We start from the raw sequence: 20,613 nt of genomic DNA on the forward strand, positions 1-20,613 counted from the left end.
CACCAGCCGACCAGGAGAGGGAAGTTTGCCAGGAGAGGCCAGCCAACTAACTAGGTAAAAATGAGGGCCAGAGAGCCAGCTAGTAGAGAGCAGCCAGCCAGCCAAAGCCATCCAGGAGAGGAATCTGTGTATGGAGCAGGGTGGACACAATCCCAGCTGCACCCAGGAGCCGGGTGAGCTGCAGCAAGCACCACGCCTTGCAGGGAGAACGGGAAGCAGCAGTGCTCAGCCCCATGCTCCAAGAACAGCAGTGAGCAAGCAGCAAAAAGACACCTGAGAACATCCCAGCAAAAGGATGTGCATCTCACTGAAACATCTGGTTATGCACTCTGAAATACTATCCGCTAGAAACATTGGGTGGCCAAATATGAATAAACAATGACTACACAAATTGCAGATATTAACCATCCATTTTCCCAAAAGGCATTTTCCTCACATTTGTAGAGCTAATATCCATATTTGTTTTGTACTTTGACACTTCAAAGCTGACAAAGTACAAATTATGTACCACAATATTATTTACATAGTTCAATATCACAATCCTAAATCAGGAAAAACAAACACCAGGCCAGTGATAAATGAGAATATGAGTTAAAAAAGGGGTTACAAACCACATGAAGAATGGCGTAATCTAGCAGTGACAACATGCTGCTTATCTGTTCATTTAGGCAGCTCATATCTATCCATCTCAAAGAAATAAAATTAATTATATTGACTAAGAAAAACATTTGAAGCTGTTGCTAAAGAACTTCTACTAGATAGTAAATACTTGTGCTATCTTCTGAAATATTGTTTACACTAAAAGAACAATAACTGAACAATTGAGTGGATCAGAATAAACCATGACAAGGTCTGTGTTCCTACAGAGCTAAAATTTATTTAAAAAGAAAAGAGCAGTAAGGTGTGTGTATATATATATAATTATTTCTGAGAAGAACAAGCTTCATTTCACAGTCAAAACAGACTGTTAAATGCATCCTGTTCATTTTTTTCTCCCCTACAAGTCTTCCTGGTGTATCTCTGCACCATACAAAGCAGGTACTTAAATTAACGGGTGGTCCTGTCAAGGAATCAGGACTCAGAGAAAGATCAGAAGTGAGGTAATCCAGGCGTAGGCACTGTCTCAATGGTTGCCTTTCCTTTCTGGATATAGGACCTGCTCCACACCACCGAAACTCCAGAGCAGGTTTTTCCCTTTATCTTCACTGGGCTTTGAATGAAGTATTAGGCCATCAGGAAGCCAGTGATCCATTGAACTCCCTTACCCCCAAACCAAAAGAGATTCACAGCTGAGACAGATGATACTTCAGGTATTAAAAGACACGTTCTGCTTGGGACCAAGTGCAAGAGAGCAGTACATACCAGGCAGGACCTTGGGGTCCCTACAACTGGCAAGAGGAGAGAGGGGAAGGGAAGCAGGAGGGAAGAGGGAGCACCTTTCTACTGCTGGGGAGTTAAGAGGGGGAAGCATACGAGGTACAGCATAATGCAGCTTAAAGTTTCTCTGTGGGAGCTCTGGCATCTGTCTAAGCTGCAAGGTTTAGCAGTTGCAGTGCCAATTCAAACTTGTACCTAAAAATATAGGAAATATTTTCTTTCACTCTTCAGTAGAATGGGTACATTTAGCAATCTAGGTGGTCATCAATACATATGTGATTGACTTCCAGCAATGTTAGTGGAACAACAGACTGTTCTGCGTGGTGTCTAAAGTTTCAGCTGCTTCTAAACCAGCACTGTGGGAAAACTTCTAGGTGGTTTTAAAAAAATTATTGTAAAACAGTAGAAAGCTCATAATTTAAGACACTTCAGTGGAAGAGAAAATTTCCTCCTGATTATCAGAAATATTTTGCACTATCTCCAAAAGGCAAGTAGGATTTCCTCCAGAAATAATGTCTTTTATCCACATCATTCTTGTCAGGAAAGGGTCTGAATATCTGTTTTAATAATTAAGTTTCAGGTTTCAGCTACACTTGTGATAAATAACATTCACAGGAGAAAAATGTTTTTAGAGCATCAAATAGTTTAGTCTTATAAAATAAAATAAGCTTGTGGTGGTTAAACTACCCTTACATAAGAACATTTTATTAGTGTGTGAATATACTATAAGCTTAAGTTATAAAGGTATTTAGCCCACACGTTCGAAATGAGAGAACCATTGGATTGGAACTCTTGCCTGGCAGCATGCTGATCTCTTTCTTTCTCCCACTTCATTTCATTAGAAACTTGAAACTGGATCAGCAACTTTTAAACAGCTGATTAAAAGCCCTGTTCACAGAAGTGATCTTGGTTATTTTTCACGTGAGCATCAGGCTGCCCCTCTGCAGGGCAGCAATTCTGCTGACAGACTGTGATCCCATTCTGCTTTGGAAGAGGTGTGGAGGACCACTGGCATCTGCACTCTGCGTCAACATCCCACCACTGCAAACCACACACAATGCTGGCTGCTTGACTAAAACCAACAAACATAAAAAAAAGACACAAGGACACCATCTCATCAAAAAGGAAGACCCAAAACTCTTCCACATCTGCTCAAATTTAAGCATAACCTAAATCCTACTAAAATGCAAACATCTCCTTTAGGTTTAAAAGGGCTCCTTACGCTTCATCAGAAGCTATTGGAGGACACATATACAAACTTTTCTAGGTGTTAATCAATGCACATTAACACACTTGCATTCTAAAAACACTTTGGAAATGAGAATATCACATGAAAGACTGTGTACATGGCACGTAAGCCCAAAGGGAAAAGAACAGTATATTATAAAACTGAAAATGGATTTTCTTTGGTATTTACTCTATTAGAATATTTCTTACTCATCATCTTGAAATCCCTAGTTGCAGTTAAATAAATACCATTCCATGTAATGGTGTTTTCTATACACTATAACCACAATCTTTGCTAAAACATGTTCATATTTGTGGCTTATGCATTTAAGCACTTTTAACTTTTACCCTAAACTATTGATTGATAGTATTGTGTGGTAGCACAGCACAGATCTAATTGCTTTCTCAATAACCTGATTGAAATCTGACTGACAAGATCTGATCAGCTCTCTCTGACTCCTGATTCAAAGCCTACTTAGGTCTTTGGGCATCCCTTTATTTCTGTGAATAGGTTCTGGACCACACTTCGATAGTGACTGTGAAGTTTCATCCAGGCTTCACTTCTCTGAACAATGTCAAGACTTCTACCTTTGAGTTTCAAGTACTAGCCAAACATCTGAATATAAAACCTATCTAGGCACAAACGTGTGTCTGTGTGTGTGTGTGTGTGTGTGTGTGTGTGTGTGTGTGAAATGCACGTAAAATCTACCCTCTGGACACAGCAAAACAGGCTGTGGAATAAACATAAGCCATTCCCTGCAGGGTTTTGGCAGTTGTTTACACTAAGTGGCAAATCATTACTGCTGTAGATGTTCATTGAAATGCCAGTCATCTTGCACTTTTTTCATATTTCCTTGGATTCGATGGGCAGTTGCCTAGAAATTTTCTATGTGGTGTTTGATGCCGAGTCACTGTGTAACTTTTAAAAAGACTACCCAAAAATTTATGAACAAGGAATAAAAGTTATATGTGCATATGCACAAACCCTATCTAATTTGTTTAAATCATTTCAGACACTAAAAAACTTAATTCTTGTATCAAGAATTCCTTCAGCAGACAAACATGAAGCAGTCTCTCAGTAGTGGGAGATGTTAAAAGGAGCTCCTGTAAGCTGCACTCCAGACAACTACCACCGAAGTGTCAGAACGATCTTAAGTCTTCTCAGCAAGTCTCTCCCCCATGATACTGAATTCAAAGAAGTGTTACCATTTATTTCAAAGAGGACCAGGATACCAGTCCTACGATGTCTGGGGATAGTCAAATCATAGATGCAAAGGCTTGCTGCTGTTGCAGAGTACCAAAGAGAAATTCCTCCCAGCTTGAAGTGAAATGGACATCAACAACGTAGGCTGAAGGAAGTTGTTATTTCTACTCAAAATTCTAAACAGCTGTTTTCAAGGCAGATTAAAAGAGTTTTCAATGTTTGGATTCAACTCAAGAGCTTTATCTAATGCATACTTTGTATTTGAGTATTTGTTGAATTAGAAATTTAATAGAGCAGCTGAGTATTTTAAAATCTTTTGGAAGATGTGAAAAAGGGATGTGAACTCTAGCACACCCTGTAAAACATAAATTTCTTACCAAAAGAATATGTTATTCATGTGCTCTGTACATTAGGTCAATTATTACTCACTTTCTTTGGAGAACCACCAAGTGCCTCCACCCTTTATAACAGAATACTGTAATCAAGTGTAGTAAGAATAGCAGAATTATTTTAATACACACCGGTGGCTCAGGCCTGAGCTCAAGAAGGCTTGCACGGTAAGAGACTAAGATGGATTTGCCATCATCTTTCGTTTTTAAGAGGGAAAGAACTTAATGTTTCCTTGTACACCTTTGTAAATAATTTCAATTGCACATAAATAGGGAAAAATTTATAAAAAGGAATGCTTTAAATTTGCCCTCCAATTAAAACACTTCTGTTATTTAATGACAAATTCCATAAACATTCTGATACCAAAACTTCTTCCACTGCATGTCTTTCATTTCCGCTAACCCAATTTAACCTCGCATCTTCCTTGCACTCAGCAGCTCTACAAAGCACTTTTTCTGTACTGACATCAGCAAGTGACTGAAGTGCTAGTGCTAGATTTAAAATGCCTTCTAAAACCATTACTTTTTGTATTGAATTTGGAACCAAGTCTGATACAACTTGTACTGTTAGTTTAATATAGTATCACCTTTCATGAAGCCATATCTTGTTGGGATCCTGCTGGGAACCTGAGAACTGAAATAGCACAAGGTTTAATGCATGGCACTTCATTTTGTCCAGCCTGGTCTAGGCCAAGAGAAGCATTTCAAATTATTTAGATAACCACACAGATTAAATACCCAGCAAGACAGCTTGCTAAGTCATTCATCATTTGCCATTCCTGGCCTGTGCTTGTGTCTAGCAATGTTTTTACTAGAAGAGCCATTCAGATGAATGGAATGTACATCTCCACTGGGTCTCCCCTGCCCAAGCAGCAGTCTAAACTTCTCAACCTGCCTCAAAATCTCTTTTCCCAAGAGGAGTGAAAATTGTCTGGCTAGATCCTCTCTGTCATCATCTTCTTGCCTATCTTCCCTTCTCACCTGTTTCTCTTGCTTTTGCTTTATGAGCCCCCATAAGTCTACCAAATTCCAGTGTATTAAAAGATAACTCTCTCCTTACTTCAATCCCTCAAAAAGTTCACAAATCATCCTCTTATTACTCTTTACTCCTCAGCTCAAGAATCAAGTCGCTGGAATTAGTTAGACACCATGTGGTGTAATTCAATTCCAGACATAATATCTGCATCATTATGCTGTATCTTATCTTAAAGATTATTGGAGCTGAAGTAACCTCACATCAACTCTCCTTTCACAGAGGTGCATCACTCACCTCTTTTTTCACTGCCCATTTTAATGGCAGATCTTTTGGCCTTCCAAGCCTGAGGCTTGGAAGCAATTTTTGACCCTGTGGCTTCTTCTGAAGCCCGTATTAATCCCACTGTAGAGCCTGCATTTTACAAATCTCTCCAAGTTACCACCCATACTGTCACACCAGGACAGGGAGAGTCTCATAAAGGCTTTCATCATATCCCAGCAGGACAATTAAACTTCATCACTTGCTGGTTTTACTATTACCTCTTACAAACATTTCAAGTCCAAGTAGTGTTCTGTCACTGTACTGCTCAACTGAGCTAAGACATCTGGACAATCCAGCCCAGAGACTGGTCCAACGTCCCTTGAAGAAACAGTTCAAGGTGTGTCTCACTTAAAGATCCACCTTAATTGCACTTTGAAGAAGGAGCACAGCATGATCTTCCCACTGTATGCTTACCACTTTTTTCTTGCTGTAGTTCTCAGAAACACAAGCAAACAGGAGCTTTCGAGGTCCTAAAATCTTCCATCACTGAGGGACCCAGCTGCCACCTAAATCAGGTGACATTATCAAGTACCTAATAGGTCTCCCCATCTTTTTGTATTAAGTGACTGCAATTAGTGTCAAGGAATCTCCCCTGACAGCATGTCTGTAGTTTTCAGTATTACTCAGATTTAAAACCATTCCCTATTCCACACCCCATGAACCACTGTAATTTTGTCCGTTTATTTTTTTATTTTTAAAATAACTGTTCCACTTTTAGAATTTTATTAGGCAAGTACATTAGAAATTATCAGCATAACACATGCTTTCATTTCACAGCACTCAATCAATCACTGCCACAGGACAAACACTCTGGATAACAGAACACACAAAAAAGAAAAGAACAGAGAAGATCCAGAATTATTGTTAACACTTTGACAATGTTAGCACTGGATCTTCATTAAATAGCTGATAGGTGTGAATGGTACAGCTGGAGGTATTACAAATCACAGACTAACATATATTTTAACACATTTTCCAGAGAGTGACTGGACACAGTCCTGAGCAACCTGCTCCAGCTGATCCTGCTTGAGCAAGGGAGTTGGACTAGGTGATCTCAAGAGGTCCCTTCCACCCTAAGCAATTCTGTAAGCTGAAACAGAGTTAGAAATAACCCTCTCTCCCTGTAATTCTTACAGTTCTATTTTTAAAAGAATGTAAATGCATTGTTTGGTAGATAGGAGTTACCCCACTAAACAGCAGATATGCATTTTGGTGTGCTGTCTGTTTTTGCTGGAGATAAACTGATTTTCCAAGCCTTGCTGAAAATTCAGCTATCAACAGATTCAATGGAGCCATTGTAAGCAATGGGGCCGAGATAAAAGGACCTAGAGCAAAAATTGATGGCTTAATCTTGAGACCAAAGAGCACTGTGAGATCCCTGTGTATACAGAAATAAGGAAAACGGTAAGTTTAGTAAAATATCGCTGAACTTATGACCACTGCTGCACTGCCAGCAAGGACACCTCTGGCTTTTTCCCATGCTGTGTGCAAAGCATCAGCCACCACCTCCCCAAGGAGGCAACAACTGTGAGCATACAGGTTTCTACTCAGCTCCTGCTTCCCTATGACTATCAGCACCTCTGTGTTAGAAGAAAAAGCACTACAGGGTCACAGAAGACCATTCATTCCAAGGAGTAAAGAGCAATTGGGGACAGTACTGAACACCTGGCAATCATTGGGTAAACTTTGCAAAAAACATAAACATTGAGGACAGAATCATTATAAAACATGACCAAGATCACTTGGTAAGCCAGGCTTACTTGAGTTAAATGCTTTTTAAAAATTGAGTACACACTAAGTTAAACATTCAAGGACAAGTAAAACAGTCCTTTAGAATGGGAGATCTATAATCTGAATTACACCACCAAGGAAAGAAATAATGGCTATGGCACAGCAGACTGCCATTCCACTAGCCTACCTGTGCTAGTTTAGCTTGGGTAATGCCTGCAATACATACAAAGTAAATTTATAAGATCACAACCAAAAATCAGGTGCTTAAAAGGTTTCATATTTCTTTCTTAGAACATAAACCCACATGTGGATGTAACTGTAAACACACATGCACTTTTAATAACTTTCATGCTTTTTTAAAATTACTTATCCTTAGCCTTTGCACACCTTCCTACAAAGGGAAACATTTTTATGTAGCAAAATTCCACCTTTATCCAAAAGAAGTTTCTTCTGGATAAAGAGTGCAAAGCCAGGCTGTTTTACAGCATAGCAGAATTTGGATATTTCTCTCAGGGCTCCTTTCTTTTCAGACCTTATTTAGGCCTCTTTTCTTTTCCTACAGCATTTCTCTAAAGTGCCAAACTGTACAAGCTGTCACGAAAAAAATTATAAAAACTACTCAGTCATTATTCGTGAACCTCTCAAGGGAAACTGGAAGTGCGAATGTGCCTGTCCTTACAGCTGCTCTTAGGTAGTTGTTTCCCACAATTTTTTGCAGCTTTTATGCTCATATAGGACAGATCTCTTTCTAAATTTAACAGTTTACTTCAGAAAAGTTTCAATTTTTACAGAGATTTCAACAGCTCTGTTACGAATATGTAGCAAATAAACTTACATGTGTCAAAACAGTTGCACTGGCCACTTTGAGCACCTCTGTTTGAGATGCATTTTCATTAGCATTTTGCAGCTGACCTACATAAAAGAATTGTTTTACTTGGAAATGCCTTCGTCAGCTTATCCTTTCATTAGGTTACACCTATGTTTTAAAAGAGGTTTCTCGTCTTTGTTAGAACTGACCATCAAGACAGTTTTATATCACTAATAAAAACAAGAGAGAAAAAAAAGTCACAAACTTGACTGAGGCATCATGCATACTGATATTTGTCTCTGATGCAACTTTAACAAAATTTCTCAGCTTACCAGTCCAACAAGAAAAAATGCTATGAATGGATGATTCACAAGGAAACATTTGTTTTCACTGTAACAAATGAGAGGATTTCAAGTAGTGGTGCTTTCTTATGTCAAAATATATTACAGCCCAGAGAAGAAGGAATAATTTTCTCCATAAACAGCTAAGTAGGCATTGTTAGGTAAGTTCTCAGCTGCATTTACTCATTCCCCATGTTATGTCCAACTCCGGGAGCCACCATTTCAAAGGCACCTTTTCTCTGGAAAGTTCCAAGACAAATCAGTTGTGCCCAGCTTTTTTATTTTCTACAAGTTTTGGCTGAAATTAGAAAAATGGACCTGGTACAGTGGTACTAAAAGGTGAAGAACAGCTTGAAGACACTCATTCTGAAGGCCTGGAACACTGCAGAGCACAGATCTGGCAGTATAGGCCGTTTAGGGAAGTTACAGCTTTCAACTGTCTGCACTCTGTATACAGAAGTCATATCTGTATGATCTGCATGTAACATCCCATAATGAAACAGACATCTCTCTGTGTAGGTAACTTTTTCAAAGCCTCTCCTCCACTCTTCATTTCTTAAGATACGACCAGACAGACTGCAAGTACCACGTGCAGGCAAAGCCAGTGCAAGGTCCAGCCCAGCTGCAGTGAAAGCTGAACCCAATTTCTTGCAGAGCAAACAGGAGCCAGAGGCTGCCAGCACAGCTGGCAGCAGGAGTCAGGTTCAACAACAAAGCTGTTTCCAGTACCAGAAGAACAATCTAGTGACTTTCCTGTGAGTCCTTTCAATGTCCTACATGCAAAAACCAAACCTTACAGATTAGAACAATGAAGCTATTTCATTCAAATGTTTTTATGATAATATAGACTCCACAATCTGTGATTAAATTTGTATGCATCTTCACTGCTACAACTAAAATCAGAACAAAGCAAAGTCCAAACAATACTTCACTGCACATCTAAAGGTCAGTGTCCTTAGCAGCCAATCAAGAAGGCATGGAAATATAAAAAGGTCTGCCAAATAGTTGAATGAAAACTTTAGACTTGTTTGACTGAAATCAAAACTCAATTTGGAACAAAATGTAAATGTTCAGCTTCATGTACAAAAGCTGGAGCCCTAACATCTCACAAGAGACCTAAGCCATATGTACTTAATCATTTATGGGTCTTGATTAAGCTTATAAGCATATATCTGAAGAAACATTTTAAAACTTGCTATGTGATATTTTAAGACACACAAAGCATAGAGCATGCAACACAGGACCAGTTATGGGGTGTATCTGCAAGGACCAGAACAATGCATAAAAGCCTTCCTATACACAAGATCCCTAAAAATGCTTTTTGGCATCAAATAACAGACTGAGCTGAGTCCTGAGTTCTGATCCAGAGATCTGTTGATTGTATTGCAAAGTATTACAAACCACCTTAAATCACACACAATCATTCTGCAGAGGCTGACTTCTCCACCATAAAGCTGCAACTTAAATTTTAAAAATTGAAAAACTCATCCAGTTATCTCAACCTCTTTTATAAAAAAGATAATCCAAAAAAAATTTTTATTCTGAAACTGTAAGACATCAAGAGTGACAACATATATTGAAATTATTTTAAAGTCAGTAAAACATCACTCTGTGATTGAATATATTGATCTTCAGCCAGAAGCCATTTTTCATAACTTTTCAGGGGGAAAAACATGTGCAAGAGTCCTTATTGCAGGCCTTCAAGTTTAGCCATCTTTCAGTTTTCTGCTATAGCACTGTACACGCATTCATGTTACATGGCTGCAGAAACTACATGTCTATGTCAACAGATGTGTTTCTTGGAAGAAAGCTGCAGAAATCAAGTTTATTCAAATGTTTGCCAGCTACCATATGCTGCAATACTACTTTAAATGCAACATAAGGCTTTGGGAACATACTTTTACTGCTATCTACACTTTGTTATTTACTTTCCATTTAGACTAAATACCAGAGACGGGGCACACTAAGGGGTGCAGTGTCCTCTTTGTAAAAACATTCTACCCGTTGTAGTATTTAGAAAGAAAAAAAAATATACAGAGCCCTACATTACTCCTGACCACTTTCAGCAGCTGCACTTTCATAGAGAGGCTCTGGGAAAGATATTTTTACATATGGCATTAATTCCGGGAACTTTTAATAATGGCCAAATATAATTAAAAATTATGCAAAAATTCCTGCCATGAAGAGAGCAGTACAGAAACGACTCTGTTTGAAGAAAAAGCAATCGTTTGCTCATATTCTGAGTCCATAAAAAAACAAAACACACGTGGTACGTTTTTAATATTTGAACTACATCAGGCCTGATTCTGCTCCTATGTGAAGCAAGTGGCAAAACTCCAGAATGCAGCAGGATTGAGCCCCTAATGTTGTCACAAGCATTCAAATAAACAAACAGGGCTGTAACACATTCTAAGCTTCCACTGTGTTCCTCTAAATGAATCCAGACAGAAAAAGAAAAGCACATTTAATTGCATTTCTGCAATGCAAGGATAACAACAATGTACAATCTTCTATATAGAACTCACCCTCTTAAAGTATTATCACCCAAATGTCCAAAGAGAAACAGTTTTGAAGAGTCAAGAAAGCCTTTGTGCACAAATCTGGAGGCAGCTCTACCAAATCTGATAGGGCTGCTTGATCTCCCTGAGCTCCTAACATCAACTTTTCCTCTAGACTTTCATAAAGTGCAGGATACAGGGATGTTTTCACATGACCCAAACGTGGGCATCTCCCATAGCCAGCTAAATCCTCTAGGCTCTTTTACAGACAATAGAAAGAGCTGTCGATGTTCTGAATCATCCTCAGGGGAACATAAGCTAAGTCTCTGCTTTCAGTCTCTTCAGCAACTCTAAAAGAAACTGCAGAATGTGTAACTCACTCAAGTTATTCAGCATTAACATCATAAAGATGGCATCCAGTTTTGAACCAGTGGGAGGAATTTTGCTTTGCCCACATCTTCATTTTCTGCTATCTGTGATTTCTTTTCATTAATAATATGACTACTGATAAACTAAAAGCTGAGTGCATCTCTCAGATCTTAACTCTGAAAGCTTGGGCCAAAATCCAGCAAGGCCCTTAAGCACTTGCATAATTCTAGGCATACTGACATCTCGGGTTTGAATTTAAAGGCACGTCAAAGCCCATCACTGGACCACTGCCAGACAACTCAGCACCCTCCTAAAAGAAATCCCTGAAGTTCAACTTCTAACTGAGACAATGTCTTTGAAATATTTTCCTTCCTGGGGCTGTGTATTTTAAATGTCTTAAATGGCTGTAGGAAGCATTCCCAACTCTGCTACACTTTTACTGCTGAGTTTATGTCAAGTCCACCTTTTCGAACATTATTCCACAGAAAGGCCAGGTCTGTTGGTTTATGATACAGCTGCATACACTTGACACCATGTCCAGGCAGCTTCTCCCACTCTGGAAAGAAGCCAAACACCACACACAACAGCTTAGGAGTTAATGATACCTGTGCACCACTTGCAGCATGACAAAGTTGTCAATCCAGCTCTGGTGAAGCCTGTCTCACCAGTGACATGGTACGCACTCCCAGAACATGAAGAGGAACTCCAGTGATAAAAGTGAATCTCAGAATTCCTTGTGCGCATGTTTGTAGTGCTTTACACAAAGATTAACACTTCTAAGACATACAAAAAAGCAATTTGTGTGCCAAAACTGTCCAAGGCCAGCTGCTACCCTCTCGAAGAATGACTGAATAAATACATAGAAATACTCATGCCACAAATTTGATGGAGTTTGCTGCACTGTGAAAGCAGTGAGTCTTTCACCAGATAAAGCCCTTCATTGTGCATGTATTTGATGCTACTGACCTACACAGAAGTCTTGTAGATCTTCATTAACAATCACATGGTCAGCATTTACTGAGGTAATATATGGAAAAACTACTTAAAACAGTAGACACAGAACTACACAACTTGTCTCTGTATCTAAAAAACTGGATCTAATTTTGTTCCAACCACCTGCAACATTTTAAGTGTTTTCCCTATCGGATTATTAGAATAACCCCACGTGTTTGGTTGCCTTGACATTGTTTTATTCAAGTCAGTTCTAAGTTACGACATATGTGGCAAAGGCTGGAACATTCTTTGGTGTGTGACATATGTGCCACAAAAACTCTTTGATTGTTACTGTTAGTTGATGTTTGTAGAGAAAAGCACTGGGTGATACACAGCAGTAAATTACTTCCATAACTGTTAGTTTGTGGGATGGCATAACCTAGAAGTCAAACCACAGCCAAACAGATGGAGAATGTGTATGCCACAAAACTGTATCACTTCACATTATGTTTATATCCAGAAACGGTGTTTTCAAAACAATCTGCTTCTCCTGCTTCCCCCAGAAATGGCATAGTTTAAGAGACTGTTTCTCTTGAGTATTTTCCTTTCCCCCCTGCTTCCACGCACAGAGATGCTTTGGTTTTGTTGTTTTGTTTCCTCCCCTCTTTCTTTTCTTTCTAATAAACACACGATTTTACTCTACAAGGCATGAATCTTGTCAATTTACTGGCTATAATCCATTCACATGTACATCAGAAGCCCACCAGGGAGTGTCAAATCCACAGAACTTTCCAAAGCTAGATTCAACATACGGACCTCTTACTTAGCTGACAGCTGTGTCAAATCATATGCAGCCAGACAACTCCCCAGTGACCACACAGGTGCATGTGCTGAACAAGGCAAGTCATTCTAAGACCAAGATTAGTTTATACTTGAAAAGTTATCTTCAGAAAAAGCTTTTCTCATGGCATAATGTGATTCTGAGACCAAAACCCACCACACCCTTTTTAGAGGAGGGGAACATAGTAGCTCAGCTAGGTAGAGAGGCTGCAGGAAATCTGTGAAAGCAGTCAAATTTCAGAGGTTTTCTGGGAAGATAATGACAATCATTTGGCCTCAACATAGCAAGTGAGCATTAACCAGGAATACTACAGCTCATTCATGTCTATTTTCTCTTTTATTGATAACTGTAAAATCAAACACATGTTTTAAGTAAAAAACTGCCTATGGACAAGGCATGTAAGTTACAGATTTCCACCTCAGTTGTGCTCAACAGCATGTGTGTAATTTCAGGACAGCTTGACTTGGCTCAAATGGCTCTGTGCCACCAGTTTCTCACTCCACCCACCACCAGGAAGGAGCCCTGAGGGACAGGACTGAAGCTGTTACCAGGATTCCACCTAGAAACTCGCCCTAATGATGTGGAGTCAAACCAGTCTCGGATCAGGCAACACAGAAGTAGCACTGAACAATCTTCTTCTGAACTTACACTTTACACCTCCTCACCAGACTGAAGGCTCAAAAACTTCACCCATGAAGAACAAGCAGTAATTGCTTGAAATTCCCAGTCCTTGCAGCAATATTCAGCATATTCTCACCTATAAGCATTTATTCTCTTCAAACATAGGAATTTTAACCTAATTTCCCACTCCTCTTACTCCTCTCCAGCAGTGAGATCCCATGATTCAGAACAGAGCTACTTTTCAATCTTTGGAAAAAATTCACCACTGGTTTGAACTACTTTTATATCATCTGAGTGGACAACTGGCAAGACTTCACACAGTGCCAACACAGCAATTTTATCTACTGTAGGGAGTGCAGGAAATACCTGCTTCATCCTACCATCTGTTTTAGCACAGAACAAAAAGCTTTGGTCCCCTCAGAGTTGTTGTTCTGTATCACCCACCTATGCTGCCCACATAAAAAAGCCAACCATTACTCCTCCAGGTGCAGCACTGATAGCAGAGATCACCTGACATGCTCATTGACAGAAATTTCATGTGCTAATGAAATCTACCTCCTCTGCATGGAAGCCCAAAATTAGATTATTGATGTCTATTCTGTCCCAGCTTCACAGATATGTAACAACCTATTTTATGAGTAGTATGCATGAATTTCTAACTACACAGACCAATTGCTCAGACAAATGAAAATATTTTATTTGTATTTTTATAAAACTCAACAGGATTATACCTAAATATTGTCCACTACACTGCTCACAAATGAAACATTAAATTGGTTTAATAACCCTGAAAAAAATCCACATACCATATAAGGCAGCTGGTATAGTTGTGTTTTCATTTGAAGACTATCACTATGGATATGCAACTAAAAAGCTAAAAATTGAAACAATAAATCTGTACAAAAAGTAAAAAAAATTGAATAAACTCTGCAAAAGGAAACAAAGACAGAGGCAAGATGCTACTCATCATGTCTATCAGATTCGAAGATCTTTTTTGATGACTTAGAAGTTTGAACAAAAGCACACAAAAACTTTCATTTGCCACCTCTTCCACTGGAATGGTTTCATCACAAAAAAGTAAACAGTTCCATCTGTGCTTCATCCTGGCCTCTATCCTTATGAAGTTCACATACTTTTAAAAATGCTACTTAAAATTTATTTTCCTTCTTGAGACCAACAAAAGAAACACAACCTTGTTAGCTATAGAATACAATAGGTAATAGCCCAACAACCCTACTGTCAGAGGTGTTGGAACACTACTATTCCCACTGATGTAGGGCACATACCTCTCTCACACTGGGGTCCAGTGAAGCCGTACGTGCAAGCGCATCGGTTCGGAGCTACGCATCTCCCTCCATTTAGACATCCATTTTCACAGACAGCTGTACCAAAGGGAAGGCAAAAGTAATCTTTATTGAGCTATTTGCAGAAAGGCATGAAGGTCATACTTGACCAACTTAGGCAAACTGGTAAAAATGGTAAACATAACAGCACACCAAAGAATCTACTTAATGACCTTTTACTACTTCCTGGCCTTATTAGTACCATGAACTCATCTTTTCAAGGGAGCATTACACAAATACAGGAACAACCACAGCTTTTCTGACCTCTTAGAGCCTTTCTCTTTGGGATAGCTAGACAATCCTGTAACTTCAAAATAACATCTCTTTCAAACTTGCAACAAATTCCCTTGGGGTAACACTGACAGAGACTGCACAAAGAAGATGCAGAGGAATATTTCATCTCTAAATCCTCAAAAATGTATTTGTTCCTCCTGTAATAATCTAGTATTAAAAGGCTGTTTGCTGATTAATTGCTATTAATTAGGATAGCAAAATGTAATCAATATCTATTCCATGTTAATTCAAGATACTCGTCCCCTGTATGATGATGTCACTGGCTTCAGAGCTCAATTTTTTTATAATAAACTGCAAAAGCAGTTGCTCTCAAAAATAATCAGAAAATACAACATGCACATGAAAAAGGAGATTTAAAATACAATTTGATGTTCATTGAGTAATGTTATTCTTTGTTTCGTTTCACATTCACTTCAGTAGAAAGAAGATTTCCATTTATCCTCTTTTATCCACTTGGTATTTCACAGTGAAGGCAGAAATACAATTCTTAATCCTTTCACCATGTGATCCTCCTCCAGATTATTAGGGTAAATTCCTGGTCCCACTGAAGTTCATGTAAAGTGTGCCATTGATTTTGACAGAGCACAAAAGGTTTTCATTAAATGAGCTAAACACATTTTCTGTGTCAGACCAATAGTTCACTAGATAGCAACATGACAGCCTCGGTTAAAAGCAGCGTCTACATCCTTATTTGAGTTACTTCACAGCATTCCAGCCAAGAACAAGAGAGCACCAGAGTCAGTTTGGGAGAGATTTCAAGCAGCAGATCCAGGAATGCTTTTGGCTAAGAACTCACTGAGCAAATAAAAAAATCTGTCGATCAACTCTAATAAGACAGCATCAAAAATTCTAGAGCATACTAGCTAAGTCTGATGCAAACCCTGAAATGAAAACAAGACTTTGTATTAAAAATCTTCATTTTATCTAGAAAATAAAAACTGAATTCCATGTAAAATTTACATGTATGACCCACTGCTCTAGTGGGTGAAAAGTCCTGGAGGTCAATGGGAATTACGGTAGTGTGAGAACTACAGGATCAAGTTATATCCAATTGTTATGAAGTCAAATGATGCTTATTTTAATAATCTTGATCAGTAAGAATTCACTCAGCATTCATTTCAAAGTCACCTGTTTTTCTGTAAAAGTGCACTATACCTGATCAAAAACCAGCTCAACAGCATCTGAAATTTAGTGCTAAAGGGTGTCCACTCCACATATCACAGAATCACTTCACAGGATCTACATTCCTAGGAGTGTACTTACGCTGTCCACAGTGTGTTCCTGTATAACCCTTCTGACAGAGGCAATGGTCATCACTGCAGCTACCTCCATTCATGCACCGGATGTTACAGTGTTGGACTTGAAAGGAAAAGAGATTTTCCTCAGTTAAATGGAACCAGTCAGAAACACTTTACTGTTTGCTAAAGGACTTTTGTTTTTCAGGGATTGATTCTGTGAACCAAGAAGTATTAGAAGTCAAGAATGCACATTTTAGGACAGATACTTAGAACGGCACTACAGAACACAGTATAGATATACAGTTCCTAAGGAATATAGGACATGGTGCAAAGATTTGATGCACTCTCTCATTCAAATGAAGTCAAAGGCATTTCATATGAGCATAAATCCTCAACATTTCTTTTCTAGCTTGCAATTATGAGAAAAAGCCTTCAATAAGGGAAAAGTACTAACCTTCTGGCAGACAGCACCATTAGAAAGGGAGTCTTATCATCTGGGAAGTGGGGGAGGGAAGTATTAAAGGGAAGCATATAAGGAAGCTCCTGAAGACACCCCTGTTCTGCCAACACATGCAACACCAGAAGCTGACCTGGCCAGGCAGGACTTCTTGCATAAAAAGGAGAAATAACAGTGATTTTTTTTCTGTATGCCGACTGTGGGCTCACCCCTCCAGTAGAGTTTGCTTGGGAGCTGCAGAGCTCACAGACAGCACTTCCCCAGAGCCAACAGCCTTCCCCTGCCAAGGGCAGAGACAGGGGAGCAGCAGCACACTCTCCTCAGCTGCAGTTCCACCACTTATAATGGTTAACAGGCAGCTTAAGCCCCATGCCAGTAAAGCATAATGTCTCTGCTGCATTTTTCTAGTAATAGGAGCAAATAGATTTCTTAACTAGATGTTGGGAGCAACTAAAAGTATGTCAGGCTCTTCATCAGGCATAGAGAAGTGGGCAGGTCTCCCAAAAAAGTGAAGTTCTTACAGGTCCTGCTGTCCAACACAGCTGTGAACTGGGGCCTACACTCCAGTAAGCAGCTGGGAAATGGTTTTCCTCTTAACAGGAACCACATGAAAGGCTCCTCCCCAGATAGGATTACAGTCTGATCAGCATTTCAGTAGATTGTGATAGAGTACTGGATACCCACACCATGCTGTCTGAACTGCTCAGGGCTGAAAAATGGAAATTGCATGTCCCGTCAGAGCCTGCAGCTAACAGGTGCCATGCCAAACACTGACTTTTTCATCTCACACTAAACCCTCAGGCATCATTTGGATTTTAACAGTTCAGAAGTATGTGAATAGATTTTTTTTATTTATTTTCCAGCACAAGTAATAATTTTAAGTGTACTGCCTTCTATAACAATATGAATCCACAAAACTGAAGTAAAACATACAACTGGAAAAAGAAGTTAAAGCAATCTAGCATTTAAAACACTAGTTATCTTAATTCTTCAATTACAAAAGCAAAAACTGTGTATTACATTTCTTATGTGTCTAATAGTTATTATACATCTTTGTTCTGCTTTGGATGTATTTCAGTACTTCAAGCAACAAAAATGTACTAACATTCCTCAATAAAAAGTAAAATTGTCTGCAAGTACAGAGTGAATATCTGGTGAAGATTTTTGGACAGTGTCCTAAGTAGGTCAGAAAAAGGTGTATAGTTACTTTAAAATGTGTAGCTCAACTCAGCTTTATACAATCTTAGAAAAACAGAGGGGATTACAAAAAGCATAGGAAATGATATCATCTGTCAAGCAGGGAAGGAACTTTAAAACCACAAACTGATTTCAATTAGAGCAAGCTATGCCAAGAGCTAATTTCCATTCCCACATGAAGACCAAAGCCATTTAAGTAGTTTGAACTACATTTGAGATAAAAAGGTTAACAGTAGCTTAAATGATGATTTTCATATTATTTGTTCATGTGTAAATAAAGTATATTTCTTCATTCTGGGATACACACACAAAGTTTCCATAACTTGTCTTACTCCTTCTTAAAAGAACTTTTCCAAGGTAAAGTATTTCTTCCTCCATTTTAAACTAAAATCATTCTGGGATACTACTGGGACACCCAGTCATCTTTACTTAAATGAGCCATTTAAGTCAGTGAGCTTTTTCCCCTATTACCAGGCAAGAGAATCAAAGACATACAGCCAGTAAACTAATTACTTATTTTCTGCCCTCTTTTGCAGGAATGTTGAAAAGATTACTTCCAAAGTCATACAGACTATTCTGTAATATTATCCTTCCAAAAGTTTACAGAAACACATTCAAAGGCTGTCTGGAGCTCAGATGATGATTTTAAAAATGCATTTTTGAAAACTAGCATATTAATGCAGGTCCAGGTTCTCTTTTCTCAGCTATATCAACAATTCCATTACTGTCAGTGGAGATATTCCGGTAAATGAAACAACCTGTTCCAAGATATCACACTGACAGAGATTCAAAAAAAAAGCACAGGAATTACCATAAGGCTGGTAAATCAATGCACAGAACTTTGTCTTATCTTGGCATGCACAGGAAATGTTAACATTAATAAACGGTTGCTTTCAATCAATTGTTGTTCTTTTTCACATCCAATCTGTAAACGGTCTGCACTGGAAGTGTCTGAAGTCAAAACAGGAATAACTGCAGGAACATAACTTTCTAAACCTGCAAAAGAGCCAGCAAGACCATACAGAGCCACACGGGCTTCACGTGTGGGCGACAGTTGTGTTTTTTATCAAAGTGCTGCCCTCTTAAGCATAAGAGTTCCTGACTTCTTAAATAAATACCCAGAAAAACTGAGTAAAGACTTCATCACACCCAGAGCACCACCACAACCGCTCACGAAACGTGCAGGAGCTCACCATGCAGACAGAAGGTAGCACAGGTGCCGTCTCCTCTGCAATCCCAAACTAAGAAACGTGAGGTGTGAGGGTCTGCAGTCCTCAGGTGGGAAAACCAGCGGAGCTCTGGCCCAGCACCTCAGGCTGAGGGCGCGGCAGGGCAGCCAGCGGGCACCGCAGGAGAGGCCGGCTCTGCCTCTGTGCCACTGCCGAGGAAATGCTCCCAGCCCCGGCCGTGCATGACGCAGGGCTTTGCCTGCCAGGAGCTGTAAACAAGGAATGACGGCCTCATCGCATCCCAGATGCTCAGCGTGCTTTCTCTGTCGAGTGACTGAGTCAGGAGAGAGATGGCAGCTAGCGCCAAGGCGGGACATGGGCCTGCTGCCCTGCAGCCCTGCACAAGGCACAGACAAAACCTGCAGTACCCTCAAAAACTCTGGGAACATTCGAAATTCAAGACCTTAAACCACCTCTGACAGTAGCAGAACATAAGGCAGGGGGCTGAGCTCCAGGTTTTACTGCCATTGAGCAGACACCTCCCATAGCACCCAAGGAGTGGGGTCCTGGGGCACAGAGCCAAGGCCCAGGCTCAGCCCCACACCACCGGCAGACACTGAGGAAGACTCCAGGCGGGAAGTCTCTGAGGAGGAGCTCAGTCCTTGGCTGTGCCTCTGACGCTGCTGGCAGAGGAGCAGAGCAGCCCCGCTCTGGACACGGACACTTGTCTCCACAGCTGTCACCCCGAGCACCCACCACGGCTCCCACTGCCTCTGTCACAGCTCCGTTCTTTCAGGGATAGCCCCATCAGCAAACGCCTTCCCTGTTTCAGCCAGCCCAAACCACTCTGACTACAGAAACAAAACCAGGGGCTGAGCTCAGAGACAGACCTGACCCATAACCCTGGGGGCAGCCTGACACCCTCCTCCTCGTTTGACCCCCTCTCACAGGGGCAGAGCAGCAGCTCTAACATGTGGCAGGATCACAGAGCGTGAATGGAGCACAAGGAAGGGCCAGGTTGCAGCACCAACAGACACAGACACAGCAGTCACAGCCCTGGTGCTGTGGGGACAGCAGTGAAGCTGCTGCCACCAGAGCTGGCAGAGCACAGAGCACAGGACATCTCCCACAGCACGGAGTGTCACACATCTCCACACAGGTGCACCGGCAGCGTCAGAGCACCCACACACCAGAGCCAGCGGCACAGAGCCCTCCACACTTGGCACTCTTATCTCCAAGCCTGCTGTAAGCACACCCAAAAATTCACTAATTACACAGA

General features: G+C 40.2%; 1 protein-coding gene across 6 annotated transcripts in view; it reads right to left on the reverse strand.

Annotated features, from left to right (window-relative positions):
- Positions 1–20,613, reverse strand: part of FBN1 (fibrillin 1) — a 144,836-nt gene that overhangs the window by 106,250 nt on the left and 17,973 nt on the right. For 4 of the 6 annotated variants that reach the window (XM_069025321.1, XM_069025326.1, XM_069025328.1 and 1 more), the window contains exons 4-5: positions 16,537–16,632; positions 14,923–15,018 (exon numbers count right to left, since the gene is read on the reverse strand). In XM_069025321.1, the coding sequence (XP_068881422.1) occupies positions 14,923–15,018; positions 16,537–16,632 (192 nt within the window). Of the gene's footprint in view, positions 1–14,922; positions 15,019–16,536; positions 16,633–16,965; positions 17,102–17,177; positions 17,269–20,613 lie in introns of those variants that run through there. The other 2 variants (XM_069025322.1, XM_069025323.1) reach the window with 2 other exon arrangements.

The sequence above is a fragment of the Aphelocoma coerulescens genome, chromosome 10 (genome assembly GCF_041296385.1).
Source record: "Aphelocoma coerulescens isolate FSJ_1873_10779 chromosome 10, UR_Acoe_1.0, whole genome shotgun sequence".
NCBI classification, from domain to species: Eukaryota; Metazoa; Chordata; class Aves; order Passeriformes; family Corvidae; genus Aphelocoma; species Aphelocoma coerulescens.